This window comes from Bufo bufo, chromosome 2, assembly GCF_905171765.1.
Source record: "Bufo bufo chromosome 2, aBufBuf1.1, whole genome shotgun sequence".
NCBI lineage: Eukaryota > Metazoa > Chordata > Amphibia > Anura > Bufonidae > Bufo > Bufo bufo.
Window position 1 is genome coordinate 502,906,857 of NC_053390.1, and position 22,440 is coordinate 502,929,296.

Sequence of the window (22,440 nt, forward strand, 5' to 3'; positions counted from 1 at the left end):
GCTGTTATGTGGGGGATCTGTGGAGGACGCTGTTATGTGGGGGATCTGTGGAGGACGCTGTTATGTGGGGGATCTGTGGAGGACGCTGTTATGTGGGGGATCTGTGGAGGACGCTGTTATGTGGGGGATCTGTGGAGGACGCTGTTATGTGGGGGATCTGTGGAGGACGCTGTTATGTGGGGGATCTGTGGAGGACGCTGTTATGTGGGGGATCTGTGGAGGACGCTGAACATGTGGGGGATGTGTGGAGGACGCTGTTATGGGGGATCTGTGGAGGACAGTGTTATGGGGACCTGTGGAGGACAGTGTTATGGGGTGGATCTGTGGAGGACGCTGTTATAGGGGATGTGTGCTATGACACATAGGGCCATGAGGGGGGCCAGCATAAGACATATAGCATCTTATGCTGGTCCCCCTCATGGGTCCTAAACTGCGCACATAACTGGCTTTGTGTTAAGTAATTTTACTAGTGTGTGAAACAATCTCTCTCCTATTGATAACATGGCCAGCCTCTGTTACTCACTGTCACTATGAATGCACTGCAGCGAGCGGCAGCGAGCTGGCCGGCCGGCGCGTGACTGACGTCACTTAGTAACGCTCCTCCCACTTCAGGAAGCAGGGGCGTTACTAAGTGACGTCAGTCACGCGCCGGCCGGCCCGCTCGCTGCCGTTAGCTGCAGTGCATTGCATTCATCGTGAAAGTGAGTACAGAGGCTGGACCTGTTATCAAAAGGAGAGAGATTGTTTCACACACTAGTAAAATACTTTACACGCAAAGCCAGTTATGTGCGCAGGGCCCCTTCATATATAATCGCGGCATTTTCGGGTCGGCCAAATCGCCATATCGCATATGCCGATTAGATTATTTTTTCGATTTATCGTGCAGCCCTAATGGGTACACATCTGATCCACAAAATTGCAGAACGGATGCATACAAAAATATATGGTTGTGTGAACGGGCCCTTAAAAAATTAAATAAAAATATAAATATGAGTGAGCCCACTCCCACGAGACGCAACCACACACTTGAAATGGTCTCAGGATGCTTTACTGTTGACATGACACAGGACTCATGGTTGCGCTCACCTTTTCATCTCAAGACAATAACTAACAGAGACAGTAACAGTCTTCTATCCTTTCTGCAGAATGTCAGTCTGTCCTTGATGTTTTTCTTGGAGAGAAATGGCTTCTCGGCTGCCCTTCTTGACAGCAGGCCATCATCCAAAAGCCTTCGCCTCACTGTGCTTACAGATGCACTCACACATGCCTGCTGCCATTTCAAAGCAAGCTCTGCACTGGTGGTGACCTGATCTCATAGCTAAATCCTCCTTAAGAGATGGTCCTGGAACATGCTTGACTTTCTTAGGGACCCTCAAGCATTCACAGCAATTCAAACTCTCTCCTTAAAGTTCTTGATGATCTGATCAATGGTCGATTTAAAGGAAACCTGTCACCTGGATTTTGTGCATAGAGCTGGGGACATGGGCTGCTAGATGGCCACTAGCTCATCTGCAATACCCAGTCCCCACAGCTCTCTGCGCTTTTATTGTGTTAAAAAACAGTTTTGATCCATATGCAAATTAACCTGATATGTGTCCTGTGTCCGGAGATGAGTCAAGCGGAAAGGAGCCCAGCACCGCCCCGCGTCCTCTGAATCTCCTCCTTGCTGGCTGACGTCACAGAGCTGGAGCGCCGAAATCTCGCGATGCGCGAGCTAGCGCATGCGTAGTTCGTTCCCTGTGCTGATGCAGCTTTTGGCCACAACTGCAGTATTTCCTATGCATGGAGACTTCTGAACCACCCTGTATGTCTTTATGTCATCTTTCTATGAAGTTTCCAGGGGTCCTACATTTTCTGACACTTTTGCAGTTTGGGGGAGATTTATCAAAACGGGTGGAAAAAGAAAAACTGGCTTAGTTTACAGTATTCCATCTTTAATTTGCAAAAAGCTCTCTGAAAATTGAAAGGTGGAATCTCATTGGTTGTTATGTTGCTAAGCCATTTTTATTTCCCCTTTTCACCAATTTGGATAAATCTCCTGTTTTTGTATGTTACAGAAAATATGGTCTCAAGTTCGGGTGATCTAAGAATTCAGTTATGGTCCATGGTTAGTTATGGTCGGAGGTAGAGGAATGCATAACGGAAACTCTTCTTTATGGGGGTACAGTAGAGCCCCCCAGACTTCTATGGGAGTTGTACAAGGCCTAAATCTGCTTGTTGATTTGAGTAACCTTCTATAGATGTACAAGTTTGACAAGCAGGGAACTCATCCAGGCACACAGATCATGTAGGCACAGCAAGAAATTCTCTGCTTTCTCTTCATTAATGGAAACTATTTGAGAAGAATACTCAAGCTACAAGGAGGGAATAATTGCCAGAGACATGGAAAGCTCCCTCCCCTCCTCCTATGTTCCAAGAGGGTTTCTCTCTCTCTCTGCTGCTTCCCATACAACCAATTGAATTTTTACCACGTGTCTCAAAAGGCAGAAAAAAAATCTTCCTCAAACTGGTTTCAGCAAGATCAATGTCTGCAAGTCAGGGAAACATCACACACACATGTAATCCATCGATATGAAATCTCATACACTAACAGAAGCTTGCAGCAAGTCTGTTGTCTTAACGGGGCAGTCTGGTTTAGAAAAGTCATTGCCAAACATTCTATTAGTACATTTGTGAGTCACCAAGTGTGCCCCCCCATTCAGGACCTCCACCATTTAGTTGGAGCACAGAGCAGTAAGAACGGTGTATGACAACAGATAAAGACTTGGATGTGTGGTCAGTTTTAATAAACTATACCGTAGATTTCTAATTCTTCTCAATACTGTTTTGTGCTTTAGGTGCCTTGTGCAGTACATCCAGTTTTATTTCAGACCATTAAGGCCCCATTCACACGTCCACAATTTCGGAATTGCGGACCCATTCATTTCTATGGGGTCGCACGATGTGCTGCCCGTATACGGAATTGTGGACCCGCACTTCCGGGTCTGCAATTCTGTTCCCGAAAAAAAATTGCGGACAAGAATAGGCATATTCTATTAGTGCCGGCGATGTGCGGTCCGCAAAATGCGGAACGCACATTGCCGGTGTCCGTGTTTTGCGGATACGCAAAACACGCTACGGACGTGTGAATGGACCCTAAGGGTCCATTCAGACGTCCATAGAATGTGTCCACACCCGTTCAGCAATCATCTGGAACGAGTGCGGACCCATTCATTCATTCTCGATGGGGCAGGAATGGATGTGGACAGCACAAAGTGTGCTGCCCGCATCCTCATTTCCGGAGCGCGGCTCCGGAAAAAAAATAGAACGTGTCCTATTCTAGAGGCAGTTCTATGGGAGTGCCGGCTGGGTGTATTGCGGATCCGAAATACACTACGACGTGTGAATGGACCCTTAGCTAGGTTTCGAGGGGCACGTCCCCTTTCTCACACTTGAAGTTGTGAATCTTTTGAAAGAAAGTTGAATGTAGGGTAGAGAAACGCACAACCACAATGCCCAGTACAGGTCCGGGTGAAAACAACGGCAATAAGCAGTTTAATGAAAATTGGCGTAGTCTTGACAAGATCATTAATACCCATGTGGTTTTAAAAAAATGCTGCAATTTCTTCCCCGTTTATCTGCACACCATCGACAACACAGCGGACATGCAGTGTAAATTACAGTGGCTCCATTCAAGTGAATTGGACGGAGCAGCTGTAATTACACCGCAGTGTATACGGGGAGCAGGTAGGTGAGGAGAAATGAGCACTGCGGTCTCTTCAGACAGCGGATCAGCGGGCGTGCCAGATACTGATGACCTATCCATATCAGAAAAATGGACACCCCCTTTAAATCTCTAGTGCAGTGCTGGGGTCTGTACATTAATTCAGAAGAAAGGATTGTGGAACGTTTAGAAGCCACAAAGTCTGCGGAGGTCAATGGCAGGAGTATACAAATGAGCAGAAGTGGCAACGCTTACCACATGCTAAACACAAAGTGTGGACATACCATCATTTGAGCTCAGAAATTTGGATTAAAAGGGGCTGTCTCATGTCAGACATTTATGGCATATCGCTCCGTGGGAGCCACACCTATCTCCAGAATGGGCCTCCCAAAGTGAAGAAGAGCACACAACGTAAGCACCACCACCCTCTCTTCACCATTATGGGAGTTCTAAAAGTAGCCGAGCGATGGCAGTCCCACAGAAATGAATGGAGGGGCGGCCAGGCATGTGTGGCACGCTCTCCATTCACTGCTATGAGCAAAGTGCACTCGCTCAGCAATTTTTGGAATTACCATTGCACGCACAGTGTACTCTCCTTCACTTTGGGGTGGGACCTGCACCTATCTGACCTTGATGGCATCTCCTAACAATCAGTACAACCCCTTTAGGGGCAGCTGCAATTCCTGTTTCACCAGGTGAGCATCTGGTTAGGACTGCCATATTTCACACCAGTCTTAAGAAACTGACCCCATAGAGGATCCATTGAAATGAGCCAACAGTAGAGCCAGCTCCGTTATTTCACTACATAAACCATGGATGCCAGCCACATATGTTGATGCCAATCAATGGCCTACTTGAAGGGAAACAACTCTGTTCCAAAAGTGTTAGGGCTTGTAAATAGGGTGTAGCTGCCACATAACCTTAAGCTGGCAATGACACTATTGCTGGATAAATGCAAGGGCTGAGATCAAAGCCATTTCTGGAATTGTATTAAATTGTGAAATTCTACATGATTACTTTACTACTTCTATACAGGCCTGGTGTCAGGGGGGGACTGGGGACTTAAAGTGGCCCCAATGTTGTAGGTGGGTCCCAACTGACGGGAGGTGGGGCAACAAAAGCGGATGGGGTCAATACAAGGTGGCAGGGTCAGTAATACCATAGTGCATGGAGATGTATGTTCTCCCCGTGTTTGCGTGGGTTTCCTCCCACGCTCCAAAGACATTCTGATAGAGAACAGAAAGTCATGCTAATGTCTGTAAAGCGCTGCGGAGTATAGCAGCACTATGTAAGAGCGTAACATAAATAAATACCATAGTGTAGCACAGAATACCTTCCCAAATAACCAAATACCACAGTGCCTTCCATGAAGTGGTCCCTCTATGCCAGGGAATTAGCAACCTTTGGCACACCAGCTGTTGTGAAACTACAACTCCCAGAGAACAGCCAAGCAAGTGTGCATGATGGGAGATGCAGTTTCACAACACCTGGAGTGCAGGAGGTTGCTGATCCCTCCTCTAACATGGATATGGAGCAGGGGGCTTAGGAGGGGAGATGTGGGCCACAACACGAAGCCAGCCCTTCCTTCAGTATGCTGTCTGGACTTTCTCTAATAATGACCCCTATTGTGCCCCCAGTTGTATGTACCCGGCCAGTTGCAGTCAAGAGGGCTCGGGCAGTCCTATGGGAATCGGCCCATCGAGAAAATAGCTGTAAGGTCTGGTGACAGCCCACCAGAAGACCACATGCACCGAAATCTAAGAGGGTTTCCTACCAGTAATGATCAGTTTATATGCATGGGAGAAGCGCTGGATCACCATAAATGATGATGGTATATGCAATATATCTACCAAGCTTGAGGACATCTCCACTATATTAAACTGATTTTCATATATGTCAAGTTATTCTAGGATAGCATTCCCAATTAAGACTAGGTTCACATCTTTGCTAATCATTTCCGTTTTTATGTTCATTCATCATCATTTATGCCATTAATATGTGACTTAAGCCAATCACAGGCTGAGGCCAGTCACCTCTGGGGCTAGTGATTGGCTGGGTGGTCACATTTCCGGTGTTGAGAGAGACCAGAAAGTAGGGCGTCGGACATATTGTATCAAGAGCAGCCAGGGATTGACGAATATCACCTTTTTTAATGTCTTTTTAAGCCACTCTGACTTTTTTTTTTACTGGTACTTGCTGGACAACACCAACACATTATATGCACAGTCTCTGAGTCCATAGAAATGGCAGATGATCATACCGGGCCCAATTTCCACAGGGCACGCAATTCCTTTCCATTTTACAGTTCTGCACTATAGCTGGAGCATGAAGCAACATGAGGGTTAAAAGGAATTTGGCAGGCGTACATGTGTCCTCTATAGAAAAAGTCTGTGACAAGGGAAGATATCGGAGCTGGCTTGAGGATAGAAGAGGAACAAAAGAGGAATTATGCACTTGGCTGGCCCTCCCTGGCCTTTCTTTGATGCCGACAGCTTGTGGTCCAGAGCCAAAGAACAAACTTCATGAATAGGGCACACTATGGTGTACCAGCACACTGACAAGGAGCGGAAAGGTTGTGTGTGCATCAGCAGTATGCATTTTTTTCAATAGCCTTTGACCTCACAGTACATGTCAACGTTTTAACTTTACAGACTAGTGGTCACTATGGACCTATTTACGTTCTTGGATCAAGTACTGTTTTTTACCTATTTTTTGTATAAAACTTCACTTTTATTCCATTATTTAAATGTACATTATACTTTTAATCTTATTTCATCCTATTACAATGCTAAAGACACATATTAAAACTTTCAGTTGTGCGGACTGGCTCTATGTTCTTTTACTTATTCTGGTATATACTTTTTGTGTTATAATTATAATTGTTATCACAGTTGCTGCTACCTTATTTGAATATGGGACTTCTTTTTTGAAACCCTTCTATTCCTATGACGTAAGGGTAAAAGGAGAACTAGGAAGGGGAGAGGAGGAGAGATAAAGGGATCAACCTGTTGGTTGGTATAATCTCTTATGGAGGCATGGATGACAATGTTCGTCACAGTCTATACTTGATATCGTACCTCTGGTATATCTCTAGTGTATTCGTATCTATATTAAGCTTATTCCCTAATAGTGGCAGCTTCTACTTATACTTTCAGTATGCTCCTCTTATCACCTCCTATCCACCTCTCTCCATAAATCACCTTCCCCTTGTAGCTACTGCCTTCAGTATTACTTTCTATTGTCTACTGGGTCCCTGTGGTACGCAGCTTCTGTGATAGTTACTTTATTTGCTCATATATTTGAGCTTAGTCCACACCATACTGCCTAAAACCTAAAACTCACACACCCTGCATCCCGACATGTGATTTATGGAGAGAGGTGGATAGGAGGTGATAAGAGGAGCATACTGAAAGTATAAGTAGAAGCTGCCACTATTAGGGAATAAGCTTAATATAGATACGAATACACTAGAGATATACCAGAGGTATGATATCAAGTATAGACTGTGACGAACATTGTCATCAGCAGTATGGCTGCTTCGAAATCTAAGCCTTAAACTCAAATAAATGGAGGTTTTCCATGCTTATGTAACGTACACAAGCAAAGGGCCCATCAGATGGTTAAAGCGGGTCCACCTCGGTACTCAGACCTACCTGCCCAGTATGTTAATGGGGCAACTCCTGCCATGTCTAAAGGAATATTTAATGGTCATTGGCAATGTTCAAATAAGATACCAAAACATTCAATTCTATTTATGTAGGTCTCTAATCAAAAATACCAGAACCCTCACTGGATGGTGAGCGTCATGTTCATGCCCAGATTAAGAAACAAGTGGGTGGAAAATCCCTCTCAGGATGCAGCGTAATCACTGCAGATGGTTACGAGGATTCTGCACCATGAATACAGTGAATACAAAAGTATGGTGACATCTGAAACCTCATTCACATGTAGCAGACAGGTTGTGTGCAGAATCCCCTCCATGCCCTGTGCTGGAAGCTGGCCATGTACTGCTGCTAGCTCTCCGACTCCTGGTCACCAGGAATGGAAGTAGTATATTGCTATGGAGAGAGCCAGCCATCAGCCATTATCTTCCAGACAAAGGATCCACAGGTGAAATTCCAACAAGCACATTGCTTCATTTTTTTCTGATTGCCAGTAAGAGCCGGGGTGGTCGAGCCATCCTTATATATATTGGACCGCTGTCTCAATTTGCTGACATTCATATAATGTCTACAGCAGCTTTGGGTTTTGTTCACATCGCGCTTATGACCTCTACATATACTTTGGGATGTAAAGGCTAAACAGGTGCTTGAGGCTATGTTCACTTCCCATTTTTTTTTACGGCTGGCATGTGATGAACACCTACAGCGCCCCACTGTCAGTAATAACATCTGTTGGGTTTCCATTATGGTTTCCCTCATTCTGCCAGACAAAATAACACTTCATGCAGCAGAATCTGCAGCAGATGTGAACCTGACCTTACAGTAGCATACCTCACCTATAGCGTCCTACTGTAAAAATACATGCATGAACAAATCCTTTTTTACATCACAAGGGAACCTGATGTAGAGGTCCTACACCTGCCACATCTCACTCTGAACATTACGAGTGAGTTCTCTGAGGTGACAAGGCATGATCCCATCTTTTATCACTATGGCCATACTAATGAATACTGGCCAGAAGGAGCCTAAAAGGACACTCGTTTGGACAATGTACCTTTATGGACAAGTCTAGCATGTACTTTGTTAGCTTTCCTACCGAACACGCTAAACATACATCATAAAATGTCATGTGAACCTAGCCTTACTTAACGGGAACCTGTCACCATGTTCTGACATATAAAACCAAATGTACCATAATGCTTGTTTATCCTGATAGTTCCCAGTGATCGATCCATAATCTTCTCAGGACTAACCTGTCCTATTTTATCGCCCTATAACGCTTTCCCTGCTTTCATGCTAATTAACAGAAAAGAGTCATATCTTACATGCTTGACCAGAGAAGAGTCATATTTTCTCCGAGTCAAGCTCCTCAGCTCCGCCTAAGAAACGCCCCTACAGATAAAATCTCACGTGAGCTTCCTTGCTTCGAGTCTAGGTAAGCACACCCCCTAACCATCCCCTCTTTTGTTAGCTTGACAGTCTGCAGTGTGGCCGGGATCGCATAAGTCTTGCACAGTTATGAGCAGCGCGCAGCACAGATCCCAACCAGTCCGTGATGTTATATAGAAGCAAAATCTGTGCATACTTCTTACAAAAGGGGTATAAAGGGGTTGTCCGGCCTAACAAGCAACTGCACAAATAAAAATAAAATAAATAAATCACCTGACTGCAATCCTGAGGTTCCAATGAAATGACAGGATAGCAGATATGAGAGATTATATTTTTTATTTATTTGGGCCCAGATTCTGAGGAATGGGTAGGTCGCTTCCCCGGCCAGACAACATTTTTAAGCAAAACAAAATTCATGCTTGGTGACCACATTTACTGAGAAATCATCTCTCTTTAGTGACCACATAAAACCCACCACTGTCAAATAAGTGCAAAAGTAACCTACCTGAGAGGCTGGATTGGTCTATCCTAGATGTAGTGGGAGTCGCAGGCAGGGGCCGCTGCCCGCGTGGACGATGGGCTGGCAACGACATTCGTACAGGTCCGATAAATTCAACATAAGTTCCTGGAAAGTCTCCCTTATGCTTGGTTCTTTCATTGACTCCCAAAATCCAACCAATATGATGTGGGTCCAGCTCATCTCCATCTTTACACCCTAATGCTAACAAAGATGCTCGACTGACCGTTAGGACATCTCCAGGCAAAAGGTCTATGTCTTCCTCTCGTTCTCTTTCATATGGATACAGAGCTCGATACTGGAACCCTTCGGTTGACATTGGTACAGGAGGTTTCCTGTAATGGCTTCCAAATGTCCTAGAAGTCGCAGGTGCTCAATAATGTCCTTAGTGCATTACAGCACCAAAGAAATATTGGGGGATAGAACTTACACTACAAAAGCAGAGGGGTCTTCCATGAACATTGTTCTACAGAGAGGATACAGAGAACCCTCTTCTGAAGTGAAATTCACATTCAGCTACTAAAAAGTCCCGAGAGAACATAGAAGGTAGTGTGACCAAGACCACTATACCAGCTAGCTGCCTCTTATTCTGAGCTTGAACCCTCTATTCAGCCAGATGATAGAGCACAGGAAAAGTGCGACAAACATAATCCAGGATTTTTCAGGGACCATGCGGCAACTGGAAGAAGAACAACAAATTGGAGGAGCTGAGGAAGGAATGTTCTTATGGTTGCCGGTACTTCCTTGATCAATGCTCAACGTGTTGAAGGTTGCAAATCTGAAAGACAAGGAAGATGCCTTGTTGAGAAAATGCCCAGTAATCGCTCAGTAGTGTGAAAGATTTATTATTCAGATACAATACTGGTTTGTGCAACTTTTTTGTGTGTTCGTGGGCTTGACATACATGTATACTGGTATAAAGTAGATTATATATAGAGAACATAGAGCAGGATGCAGTACAATGAATAAAAAGGTACATGTGCAAGAAAAATGCGGTTTGTAGGTCACATCTGCTAGCTGAAAATCCCTATACTGCCTCTGGAGAAAAAGAAACTGAGAATTTACAGCAATTTAGCTCTCAATGAAATCCACTCCCGGCTGTGGTCTGACAGGAAAGGCACTGCACAGTTAGACAGCAGAATTCCTGTACTATACAGTGGAATAGTTTTTTTAGTTAAAATTATAAAACTTGAGCTGAAGGATAGGCCAATATCAGATTCTGACAAACGACAATACAGTAGACTTTATAGGAATAAACTACACAGGCAGTACTATGACCATGCACCTCATACATTGGTCACAGAGTCTACTTAGAGGGGTTGTCTGGGTTCAAAGCTGAACCTGGACTCCCTATTTTCACCCAGGCAGCCCCTCTGATATAAGCATATAAGCTCTTTACAAACTCTGATTGCTTTTTGTAGTGGAGTTTTAAAATAACTTTTTGCTCCCTTGGCATTTTTTTTTTTTTTTTGAAATCGCAGCATGCTCTGGGTGTGGTGTTTTTTCAGACATTTTCCCAAAGACTTCTCATCAGGAAAAACAAGCCTAAAAAATGCCACCCCAAAAAAAGCTAATTAAAAATGCCAGATTGTAAATGTAATATGCCAAAAATGCCAAGGAAAAGACAGTGTAGTCAGAGCCTAGAACTCTGTGGAGCATCTTTTCTTAGACCTCTGCCTTGTGCTTTTCCTCTGTTATTCCACCTACAAATAGGTGTCAAGTCAGTGGTGACAGGGTCAGACTACGTACTGACAAGGGTAATGGTAAGAGCCAGTTGTCAATTTATTAATACATTTCTAGGAGGAACGACAATACTGTACTTGGGATACTAGGAGGAGGCTGCAGCGTTTGCCTGAGAGCTGACCCCTTGCAGAGAGTCAGCCCTTCACCAATCAGATACTGATGAGATGATGTATCCTGAGGATTAGTTATTAATATTAACTACCTGGAAAACCCCTTTAACGACCTCCTCCATTCATGTACTGCGGAAGTCGCCACGTTAAAGATGACATCCACTCACGCATGCAGTGGGCACCATAGCAACCGGGTTTCTGCCGTTTCAAACAGCAGAGACCAGTAGCGAATGTATGCGATCAGTCCTATGGCTGATCGCATACATTTAACCCCTCAGATGCCGTGATCAAATGTCACCACGGCATCTGAGTGGTCCAGAAGCAGTAGCCGTGCACGCCAATGCCTGTAACAGCGTTCCTCAGCTGACATAGGGGAACCTGTTATGGTATTATTTATTATTATTATTAAAGCGCCATTCATTCCATAGCGCTGTACATATGAGAAGAGGTATACATACAGTACAGACCAAAAGTTTGGACACACCTTCTCATTCAAAGAGTTTTCTTTATTTTCATGACTATGAAGGCATCAAAACTATGAATTAACACATGTGGAATTATATACATAACAAACAAGTGTGAAATAACTGAAAATATGTCATATTCTAGGTTCTTCAAAGTAGCCACCTTTTGCTTTGATTACTGCTTTGCACACTCTTCGCATTCTCTTGATGAGCTTCAAGAGGTAGTCCCCTGAAATGGTCTTCCAACAGTCTTGAAGGAGTTCCCAGAGATGCTTAGCACTTGTTGGCCCTTTTGCCTTCACCCTGCGGTCCAGCTCACCCCAAACCATCTCGATTGGGTTCAGGTCCGGTGACTGTGGAGGCCAGGTCATCTGGCGCAGCACCCCATCACTCTCCTTCATGGTCAAATAGCCCTTACTTTCAAAGTTTTCCCAATTTTTCGGCTGACTGACTGACCTTCATTTCTTAAAGTAACGATGGCCACTCGTTTTTCTTTACTTAGCTGCTTTTTTCTTGCTATAATACAAATTCTAACAGTCTATTCAGTAGGACTATCAGCTGTGTATCCACCTGACTTCTCCTCAACGCCACTGATGGTCCCAACCCCATTTATAAGGCAAGAAATCCCACTAATTAAACCTGACAGGGCACACCTGTGAAGTGAAAACCATTTCAGGGGACTACCTCTTGAAGCTCATCAAGAGAATGCCAAGAGTGTGCAAAGCAGTAATCAAAGCAAAAGGTGGCTACTTTGAAGAACCTAGAATATGACATATTTTCAGTTGTTTCACACTTGTTATGTATATAATTCCACATGTGTTAATTCATAGTTTTGATGCCTTCAGTGTGAATCTACAATTTTCATAGTCATGAAAACAAAGAAAACTCTTTGAATGAGAAGGTGTGTCCAAACTTTTGGTCTGTACTGTATATAATACAGACAATTGCACTAATCATAAACAAGAGGAGTTACAAACTGGTACAGAAGTAGAGAGGGCCCTGCCCGTGAGGGCTTACAATCCACATGGTATGGGAGAAGGACACAGTAGGTGTGGGTGAAGTTGGTCATGGCGGTATGGAGGCAGCAGAGTCACTGGTTGTAGGCTTGTCTGAAGAGGTGGGTTTTCAGGTTTCTTTTGAAGGATTCCACTGTATGTGAGAGTCTGATATGTTGGGGTAGCAAGTTCCAGAGTATGGGGGATGCACGGGAGAAATCTTGGAGTCGATTGTGGAAAGAGGCGATAAGAGGAGAGGAGAGAAGGAGGTCTTGTGAGTATCGGAGAGTGCGTGTGGGGATGTATTGGGAAAGTAGCTCAGAGATGTAGGGAGGGGACAGGTTATGGACGGCCTTGTATGTATTTGTTAGTACTTTGAAGTGAATTCGCTGGGCAATAGGGAGCCAGTGAAGGGATTGGCAGAGGGGAGAGACAGAGGAGCAATAGGGTGAGAGGTGGATTAGTCGGGCAGCTGAGTTGAGGATAGATCGGAGGGGTTCGAGAGTGCTAGATGGAAGGCCACAGAGGAGAGTGTTGCAGTAGTCTAGGCGGGAGATGATGAGGGTATGTACAAGCATTTTCGCAGATTCAAAGTTAAGGAAAGCACGGATGCGGGAGATGTTTTTGAGTTGGAGGCGGCAGGTGGTGGAAAGTGCTTGGATGTGCGGTCTGAAGGAGAGGGCAGAATCCAAGGTCACTCCAAGGCAGCGGACTTGGTTGACCGGGGAGAATGTGCAGCCATTTATCGTGATAGATAGGTCTGTTGGTTGAGCAAGATGGGGGAAAGAGGATGAATTCTGTTTTATCCATGTTAAGTTTTAGAAAGCGAGAGGAGAAGAAGGATGATATAGAAGATAGACATTGTGGGATTCTGGATAGTAAGGTGATGTCTGGACCAGAGGTAGATTTGTGTGTCATCAGCGTAGGAGTGATACTGAAAGCTCTATGAGCTGTTCCAGGCCAAAAGTGTAGATAGAGAAGAGCAGGGGTCCTAGGGCAGAGCCTTGCGGGACACCAACAGAGAGGGAATGAGACGAGGAGGTGGTGCGGGAGTGAGAGACGCTAAACGTCCGGTCTGTGAGGTATGATGTGATCCAGGAGAGGGCCAGGTCAGTGATGCCAAGAGATGAGAGAGTTTGCAACAGAAGGGCGTGGTCAACAGTGTCGAAGGCAGAGGACAGGTCAAGGAGAAGGAGGACAGAGTATTGTTTCTTGGTTTTGGCTGTCAGTAGGTCATTGGTGACTTTGGTGAGGGCAGTCTCAGTCGAATGGTGGGGTCGGAAGCCAGATTGTAGGCGGTCAAAGAGGGAGCAGGAGGAAAGGTGAGAGGACAGTTCAGAATGGACATGTTGTTCAAGTAGCTTTGAGGCATACGGAAGCAGTGATATGGGGCGATAACTGGACAAAGAAGATGGGTCAAGTGAAGGCTTTTTGAGGATGGGTGTAATGGTAGCGTGTTTAAAAGCAGAGGGGAAGACACCAAAGGTTAGTGATAGGTTGAAGAGATGAGTTAAGGCTGGGATAAACACTGTGGTGAGGTTAGGGATAAGGTGGGATGGGATTGGGTCAAGTGCACAGGTGGTGGGATGTGATCTGGAGAGTAGAGTGGAGAGTTTTTCTTCTGTAATGGTGGAGAAGCGGGTTTGGGAGAAGAGGACCGAGCAGTTGTGTAGAGGGTCTGTGGGGACTGTGTAGTGAAGCTTTCTCTGATGTTGACTATCTTTTGTTTGAAATATTCGGCAAAGTCCTCAGCTGAGAAGAAAGAGTGGGGGCGCTGGGGGACGGAGAAGGGAGTTAAAAGTGCTAAAAAGTTGTTTAGGGCTGTGGGCCAGGGAAGATATGAGAGATGAGAAGTAGGCCTGTTTTTCATCAGCGAGTGAGGATTTGAATGTGAGGAGGGATTGCTTGTATGCGGTGAAATGATTTTTTGAATGGGATTTCTTCCATCGCCACTCAGCAGCCCTGGAAGCTTGTCTGAGTTTTTTGGTCAGGTTGGTGTGCCAGGGTTGTCTGTTAATTTTTTTCGGGTTTTGTTGTGTGTGAGGGGGGCAACAGTGTCCAGAGCTGTACTTATTGTGGTGTTATATAGGGTGGTAGCAGCATCTGGGTCTTGGAGGGAACAGATGGTAGAGAGTGGGAGAAGAGAGTCAGAAAGCAAGCGAAAGTCTAGATGTTGAAAAGGTTCCTGCGGGGGGGTGCTAGTGTGTGGACCAGGGGAGCAGCAGAAGAGACCAATGAAAAGAAGGCGAGTAGGTTGTGGTCGAATAGGGGGAGAGGCGAATTAGAAAGGTTAGATAGGGAGCAGAGGCGGGTAAAGAGAAGATCCAAAGTGTGACCATCTCTGTGGGTGGGACCGATTCTCTCATCTCCAGGTATGTCTTGTCTGAAGCTTGCTGCTACACCCAGCTTTTACACAGCCCGATATTGTCCATCCCTCTCATTTCTCCTTCTAAATCCTGGTATGTCTTGTCTGAACTATTAATGTCTCTTTCCCTGCTGGATTTATTGAGTATTTGTTTACATTGACTATTTCGCCCCTGTATCTGGTCCTCCTTGATTAGACCAAATGTACCCCCTTCCCCTCTTGGTCACACCTGATTGAACACTGAGTGGTATAAATCTAAGGTCTTAGGTCTTTTCAGACCTTGGTCTTTCCAAATGCAACATCTTTTAAGTGCCACTCTTAAGTGCACAGACTGAATTATACCAGAAGGGGACCACAGGTAATTACAGACATAGTTAATGCAAACAATGTTTCAATTTTTCATCTTACTGTTCCCACTTTTCAACAACCTCCTGAAATACCCCCACGTTCATTCACCCAGCAAGGAACTATTCATCTCTCTCTCCATCTTACCTTCTCATCTGACAGCTTGCACAAACCTGCTTGGCAACATAAAACACTTCCTTCCCAAACACACACACAGATACCTCCTGCCCTCTCCGATTCTCACCTATTAACACTTTCTCTGCTTCTCCTTACTGCTGCTGATATCTCTCCAAATCCAGGCCCCCCTCAGCAAATCCCCACTATCACCTCTATGTCCCAATACAAATCTCCTCCTACAAATTTCTGCAACCCCTTAAACCTTAAATTCCTGTGACCCCTGCTCCTTTGGTTCCTCTTGCAGAATTATGGAACACACGCTCTGTCTGTAACAAACTGTCGTACATTCATGAACTTTTCATCTCTCAAAACCTTTCCTTTCTTGGTCTCATAGAAACATGGCTGACATCCTCTGACACCTCCTCCCCTGCTGCACTCTCATATAGTGGATTTCAATTCACTCACACCCCCCGCCCCGGCTGCAAACATGGTGGAGGAGTTGGTCTTCTCCTATCAGACACCTGCTCCTACAGCCCAACTCCACTGCCACCCTCCATTACGCTCACCTCATTTGAAGTACAATCAATTCGCATCTACTCTCTCTCCAACCTCCAAGTAGCCGTAATTTACCGCCCCCCAGGCCCAGCCACCATCTTTCTTGACCACTTTAACACCTGGCTACTACACTTTCTTTCTGCCGACATCCCCACTGTCATGGGTGACTTCAACATCCCTATTGACACCTGCCACTCAGCCGCCTCTAAACTCCGATCGCTCTCTTCCTCCTTCGGCCTATCACAGTGGTCTCCAGGTATAGTAATAACCCAATGCCTTTAAGCAGGTTTTGGTAGTTATTACTAGAATATACTAATACATACCAGCAGGTGGCAGAACTGTATTGGTGTATGGTAAATGAAGTGTTCTATGATGGCTATGTAGCCATCAAAGAACACAATGGGCAATCTAATGATTGCCAGTTATAGTCACCCAGGGTGACTTAAAAAAGTACAAAAAAAAAAGGTTTTAAAAATATAAAAGTTCATATCACCCCCTATACCCAAAATTAAAATACATAACCAATAAAAAAAAAAAATACACATCATGGGCATCGTCACGTGCAAAAACGCCCGTACTATTAAAAGGGGCTGTCCGAGTTATGAAAAAAAAATATATATAGCACTGTAAATCTGAAGGGCAGCAATATATAACTGAGCTAAGCAAGTTTTAGGTAAAAAAAAATAAAAAATTATATTTTCTCATTTCCTCTTCTGGCCCTTTGTTTACCTGCAATAACATCAATCTCTGCCCCTCCCCCTGCTCTGCAAAGGGAGTGAATAAGTCTTCCCTGAGTGACATGTCTGCCTGCTGAGAGACTCAACAGTATGTTGTATGTGTAGAACTACAGGTCCCAGCTGTATAATGACACTGCTTAGTGAGTGAATACAAGTACTGCCCTTAGTGACATGTCTGCCTGCTGAGAGACTCAGCAGTATGTTCTATGTGTAGGACTACAGGACCCAGCTGTACAATGACACTGCTGATACACACAGGATCTTCTCCCTACCTGTTGTGCAATGCTCTGCAGAACTCCTTTGTCAGCTTCTGTGCCCAGCATTTGTCTCCTAACTGCCTGCAGCTACTCAGTAAAGCCTTCAGCCCTGAGTCTGTGCTCCTGAAGGGGTTAATCTTTCCTGAAGTATCCAGTGGGAGGGACACACAGGGCAGACAGCAGAAGCAGCTCCCAATGCAGGGGGACGTGGCCAGTACAGTGACCTGTAGTGTACAGACACATATCTGCTCTCTCTCAGGCTTGTGCACCAAACATCAGAGTAGGGAGAGAAGCTGACATCACAGGTCATGTGACCCTCAGTGAAATTTGAGAAAGGAACAACTACAGATGCAGTAAGTGCATGGTAAAGCGGTTACATTTGATTAGTTAGAAACATACAAGGAACAAAAATATAACTCGGACAACCCCTTTAAAACATAATATTTGCCCTACAAAAAATTTGCCCTCACACAGCTCCGTACACATCTACAAAAATATTCTAGGTGTCAGAATATGGAGGTGAAAAGAAAAAAAATTATTTCCTTAAAAGGTGTTGTAATCATACTGAGAATGAAGGTAACAAGTCAATTTTACCGCATAGGGGACGCCGTAAAAACAAAACAAATATAAAAAACTGTTCCAGAATTATGTTGGTTTTTTTTCAATTTCACCCCATTTGGATTTTTTCCCCAGCTTCCTACCACATCATATGCAATATTAAAAAGTGCCACAGTCCTCATAACGCTATGTGAACGAAAGTTATGGCACTGGGAAGGCAGAGAGTGAAAAACAAAATGCAAAAACAGAAAAAGGCAGGTTCCTGTAAGGGTCAGGAGGTATCCAGGAAAAGATATTCATGACATCCTCAGGATAGGTCATCATCACACTGGTCAGCTGTTAGAAGAGGCCTTAAGAACTGCAGCCCGTTCCTAGGCTAGTGACATCCCTGTACATTGGTCACATACCCTAGTTGCAGCTCAGCCCCATTCAAGTCAAAGCGACAGAGTTGCAATACCAAACAATGCAATTATTTGATTTACAGCGATGTCCTTGGAAAGCTGCGGGAGCCTTCACCGCTCACCCGAGCTCCGCTGAACGCAGCGGCTCCCTGAAAACAGCTGATCAGCGGGGATGCCGGGACTTGGACCCCCACTGATTTGATAATGATGACCTATTCTGAGGATAAGTCATCATTATCATTTCCCAGATAGCCCCTTTAACTTCAGTCTGCAGTTGCAAACATTGTGAGAAAATACAAACTAAATGTAGATGTTGCCTCATGTCAGTTTCAAACACAAGACCGAGTGCGAACCACTGAGACATCATGCTGCCTTCTGCTGTATAAACCATGAAGACATCTGAAAGAAATGTGAAGGCTCGGGGGAATTATCCGATTCTATAAAGCACGAAGTGGAGCTTGTGTGAGAACTCAAACAAATGGAGGCCTCTGCCAACACTGCGCCAAAACGGTTAATGTTACTGGAATCATTTATTTCACCCTATGAACTGACAAGTCTTTCAAGTCCAATGTTCCCATGGAACACAGCGCTCCGTTTCTTGACAGATGTGACCTATGACCCAACTGTTTTACTAAAGGTGTCACATGGCCACAAAAACAGAGCCGATTGGGACGTCTTACTAATTTATAGCAGGGGCTGGCACATTTACTAAATACCCTTCTACCAGGATGGAGTGCGGTAAGTGGTCAACCACATCCTACGCATGACCTACTTCTGATGGGATACGACAAAATGAATGGCGCACAGATAACTACACCAGTCATTCAATGAGAGGAAAGTGGATCTGAAGGAACAGAGCATGGATGCTGTAGAGACATCCATTGTGCGGTACGATGGTGGGGGGAGGGTCCCAGCATAATACATTCCAGATGTCTGCGCTCTGAGACACCACTAAATTACCACATCCATTTAACCTCTACAAGGCCTGAAGCACAAATTAGATGCTGTCCACTTGCCTATTCATTAGACAAGGGCATCTCTAAAGCTACTATCTATGAGGCTACTGGAACCACCTTCACATTACAGTAATAGCCGTAATGCACTAATCGGTTGTCAAAATGGTCATCTAAACAGAAATACCAATTGAAGTGGGGGATAGGTGTGTATCGAGAGTTGTATCCTTAAAAATATAACTATCTGTGCCGTCAATAGCATTGTCTATTAAGAGCCATCCACACAATCCTTACCCACTAGACAGGCCGGCCCTTTTTCCTATAGTGTGCAAATACGGCCACTGCTGCTGGATTACAGGGTGGTTGTAACCATAGAAACAAGTGGTGTATAATGTGATAGTAAAATGAATCAATATGTATAATAACAATACATTAATAAGTGGCTTGTAGTAACATAGTATATAAGGCCGAAAAAAGACATCTGTCCATCCAGTTCGGCCTGTTATCCTGCAAGTTGATCAGAGGAAGGCAAAAAATTATAATTTCCCCACTTAAAGGGAAAAAAAATTCCTTCCCGACTCCAATCAGGCAATCAGAATAACTCCCTGAATCAACGACCCCTCTCTAGTAGCTATAATCTGTAATATTATTACCAGGGCTGTGGAGTCGGAGTCGAGGAGTCGGAGGCAATTTTGGGTACCTGGAGTCAGCAAAAAGTGAACCGACTCCGACTCAATTTAAATTGGAATAAAAAAAAAAGCAAGTTTAAATGTCCCAATTCACAAAAAGTTATAATTAATTACCGTATTTTTCACCCTATAATACGAACCTGCCCATAAGACGCACCTGGGTTTTTGAGGAGGAAAATAAGAAAAAATATATTTTTAACCAAAAGGTGTGCTTTTGGTGGGTTTTGAACTAATGGTGGTCTGTGGATGGCACTGTTATGGGGGATCATTGTGGGGGCATCTGTGGATTGCACTGTTATGGGGGCATCTGTGGATGACACATATATAGCATCTTATCTTATGTGTCATCCACAGATCCCCCATAACAGTGTCCCTGTGTAGTGAATGGGGGCCGGCATCTGTTTCTGTAATGGCAGTGGGGCACGGTGCAGTCACTGTATTCTACTACACCGGGCCCCGCTCACTGTAGTATACGGTAATCATATCTAACTGGTGGGTATTGTTAAAGTATTCCAATCATCTTAAATCTAGCGCTGTACTACTTACTACTAACCTCTTGGCAGTCAGGAGGCCGGGCGCTTGTAGCGTAGCTCACTACGTCAGGCGCCCGCGCCGCCTGCTTCATTCATAAAGTGGGCGGAGCAGGCGCGTGACGTAGTGAGCTACGCTACGAGCGCCCGCAATAACAATACCCACAAGTTAGATATGATTATCGTATACTACAGTGACCGGGGCCCAGTGTAGTAGAATACACTGACTGCACCGGGCCCCGCTGCAATTACAGAAACAGATGCCGGCCCCCAGCCCCTCCTCCCTCTCAGCCTATTCACCGGACGGCCACAGCATTCGCCCCATAAGACGCACTGCTATTTTCCCCCCACAATACGGTACTTCTCTACTGTAAGAATAAAGGCCAATGCATGCAGTGCGTCACGTTACCGCAAAACGAACACGTTAAGTGACCATGAAGAAGCATGCTTTTCATACGCTTCACTATATGGCACGCAACGCACAGTTAAGGAGCGGCAATACTTATACTTTCCATTGTGTTGTGTTCCGCTGTTACAGGGAACGCAACGCCCATGGTTAACCTAGCCTCTCACTGATAACTGATTAAGTAAATATGTTTTTTGCAGGACTAGACACTTGTACAAGTGATGGGAATGGATAATCAATAGTTCAAGACCGAAGCTGTAAACCATTTGAAAAACTGCGGTCTATCAGCTAAGGCTATAAAAACTTGTAAACTCAGATTGTTAGCTTAAAGAGGACCTTTCACTAGAATTAAACACCTAAACTAACTATACAGACATGTAGAGTGGCGCCCAGGGATCCCCCTGCACTTAGTGTTATACCTGGGCGCCGCTCCGTTCGCCCGGTATAGCGTCCGGTATCTTCATAGTTAGGCTCCACCCAGGGGAACCTGCCAGCGTCTCATTCTCCCATGCTGTAGCGCTGGCCAATCGCAGCGCTCAGCTCATAGCCTGAGAGGCTTTTTTTTTCTCTCAGGCTATGAGCTGAGCGCTGCGATTGGTCAGCGCTACAGCATGGGAGGATGAGACGCCGGCAGGTTCCCCTGGGTGGAGCCTAACTATGAAGATACCGGAGACTATACCGGGCGAACGGATCGGAATACATTTGCATATTAAATACAGAGGAGTCGGAGATGCCAAAAACTGAGGAGTTGGGAGCATTTATCTACCGACTCCACAGCCCTGATTATTACACCCCAGAAATACATCCAGGCCCCTCTTGAACTCTTTTAGTGAACTCACCATCACCACCTCCTCAGGTAGAGAGTTCCATAGTCTCGCTGCTCTTACCGTAAAGAATCCTCTTCTATGTTTGTGTACAAACCTTCTTTCCTCCAGACGCAGAGGATGTCCCCTCGACACAGTCACAGTCCTGGGGATAAATAGATGATGGGATAGATCTCTGTACTGACCCCTGATATAGTTATACATATTAACTAGATCTCCCCTCAGTCGTCTTTTTTCTAAAGTGAATAACCCTAATGTTGATAATCTTTCAGGGTACTGTAGTCCCCCATTCCAGTTATTACTTTAGTTGCCCTCCTCTGGACCCTCTCCAACTCCAGTAACTTTCTCTACATTATAAATGCCACTTACTGAAGTGAGACAACCCTTTAATCCTGTAGGATCCCTGAGGAAAGGGCTGGGGCAGCCCTAAAACGGGCTGTTATTCTACACAAATAAATGAATATACCAAGACAATGCAGTTGAAAGTTCCTTCACCAAGCAGCACCAGCGAAAAAATGTTTTTTTTTTTTTTTATCATCCTCTTCAAACTGATTTTTGTCTGGTGAGACAGCAGCTCCAAGGACCCTGATTTGGCACTTCGGGTTGCTGTGCGCCTGTCCCAGCGCCCCAAGGTGAGTGGCTTTTATACCCCTTTATCTTTCTACTTCTGTATAGGCTCTTCTGTTTAAATTCTTTTTTTTATTCAAATTTTTAAAGGTTCAAAAAAGTAAATTCTGCTTTACAGTAAAATGATAATGAATATTTATATCAAAAACATAAATGAGATTGGTCTACATGGCATTAAATAGAATGACATGTGTTACAATGGGATTGTACAACAATCAAGTATTAATGTAGGAAAGAAAGTTTTCGGTTCTCAAAAGTTATTGAACCTATAACCATAGACGCTGGGGTGACAGGCAATCAAATATCAGGTTAGGACCGAAGTCTTTATTAACAACATGAATTGTGTTTGCCATTTGTTATATGCCTGTACCACTACAGTATTCTTAATACTTTGTAGTTTAACCAACTTCTGAAATACTGATTGTGGCAGACCTAGTCGAGTCATCCCAGCTATATCTCAAAGAGAACAGTATCTTTGGGGGGGAAAACAATT

The 22,440-nt window shown here is 44.6% G+C and overlaps 1 protein-coding gene across 2 annotated transcripts in view; it reads right to left on the minus strand.

Moving 5' to 3' along the window:
- The window catches only part of PIK3R2 (phosphoinositide-3-kinase regulatory subunit 2), a 74,502-nt gene that overhangs the window by 39,336 nt on the left and 12,726 nt on the right, over positions 1 to 22,440 (minus strand). The window contains exon 1 of one of the 2 annotated variants that reach the window (XM_040417821.1): positions 9,260 to 9,590. In XM_040417821.1, the coding sequence (XP_040273755.1) occupies positions 9,260 to 9,590 (331 nt within the window). Of the gene's footprint in view, positions 1 to 9,259; positions 10,050 to 22,440 lie in introns of those variants that run through there. The other variant, XM_040417820.1, reaches the window with a different exon arrangement.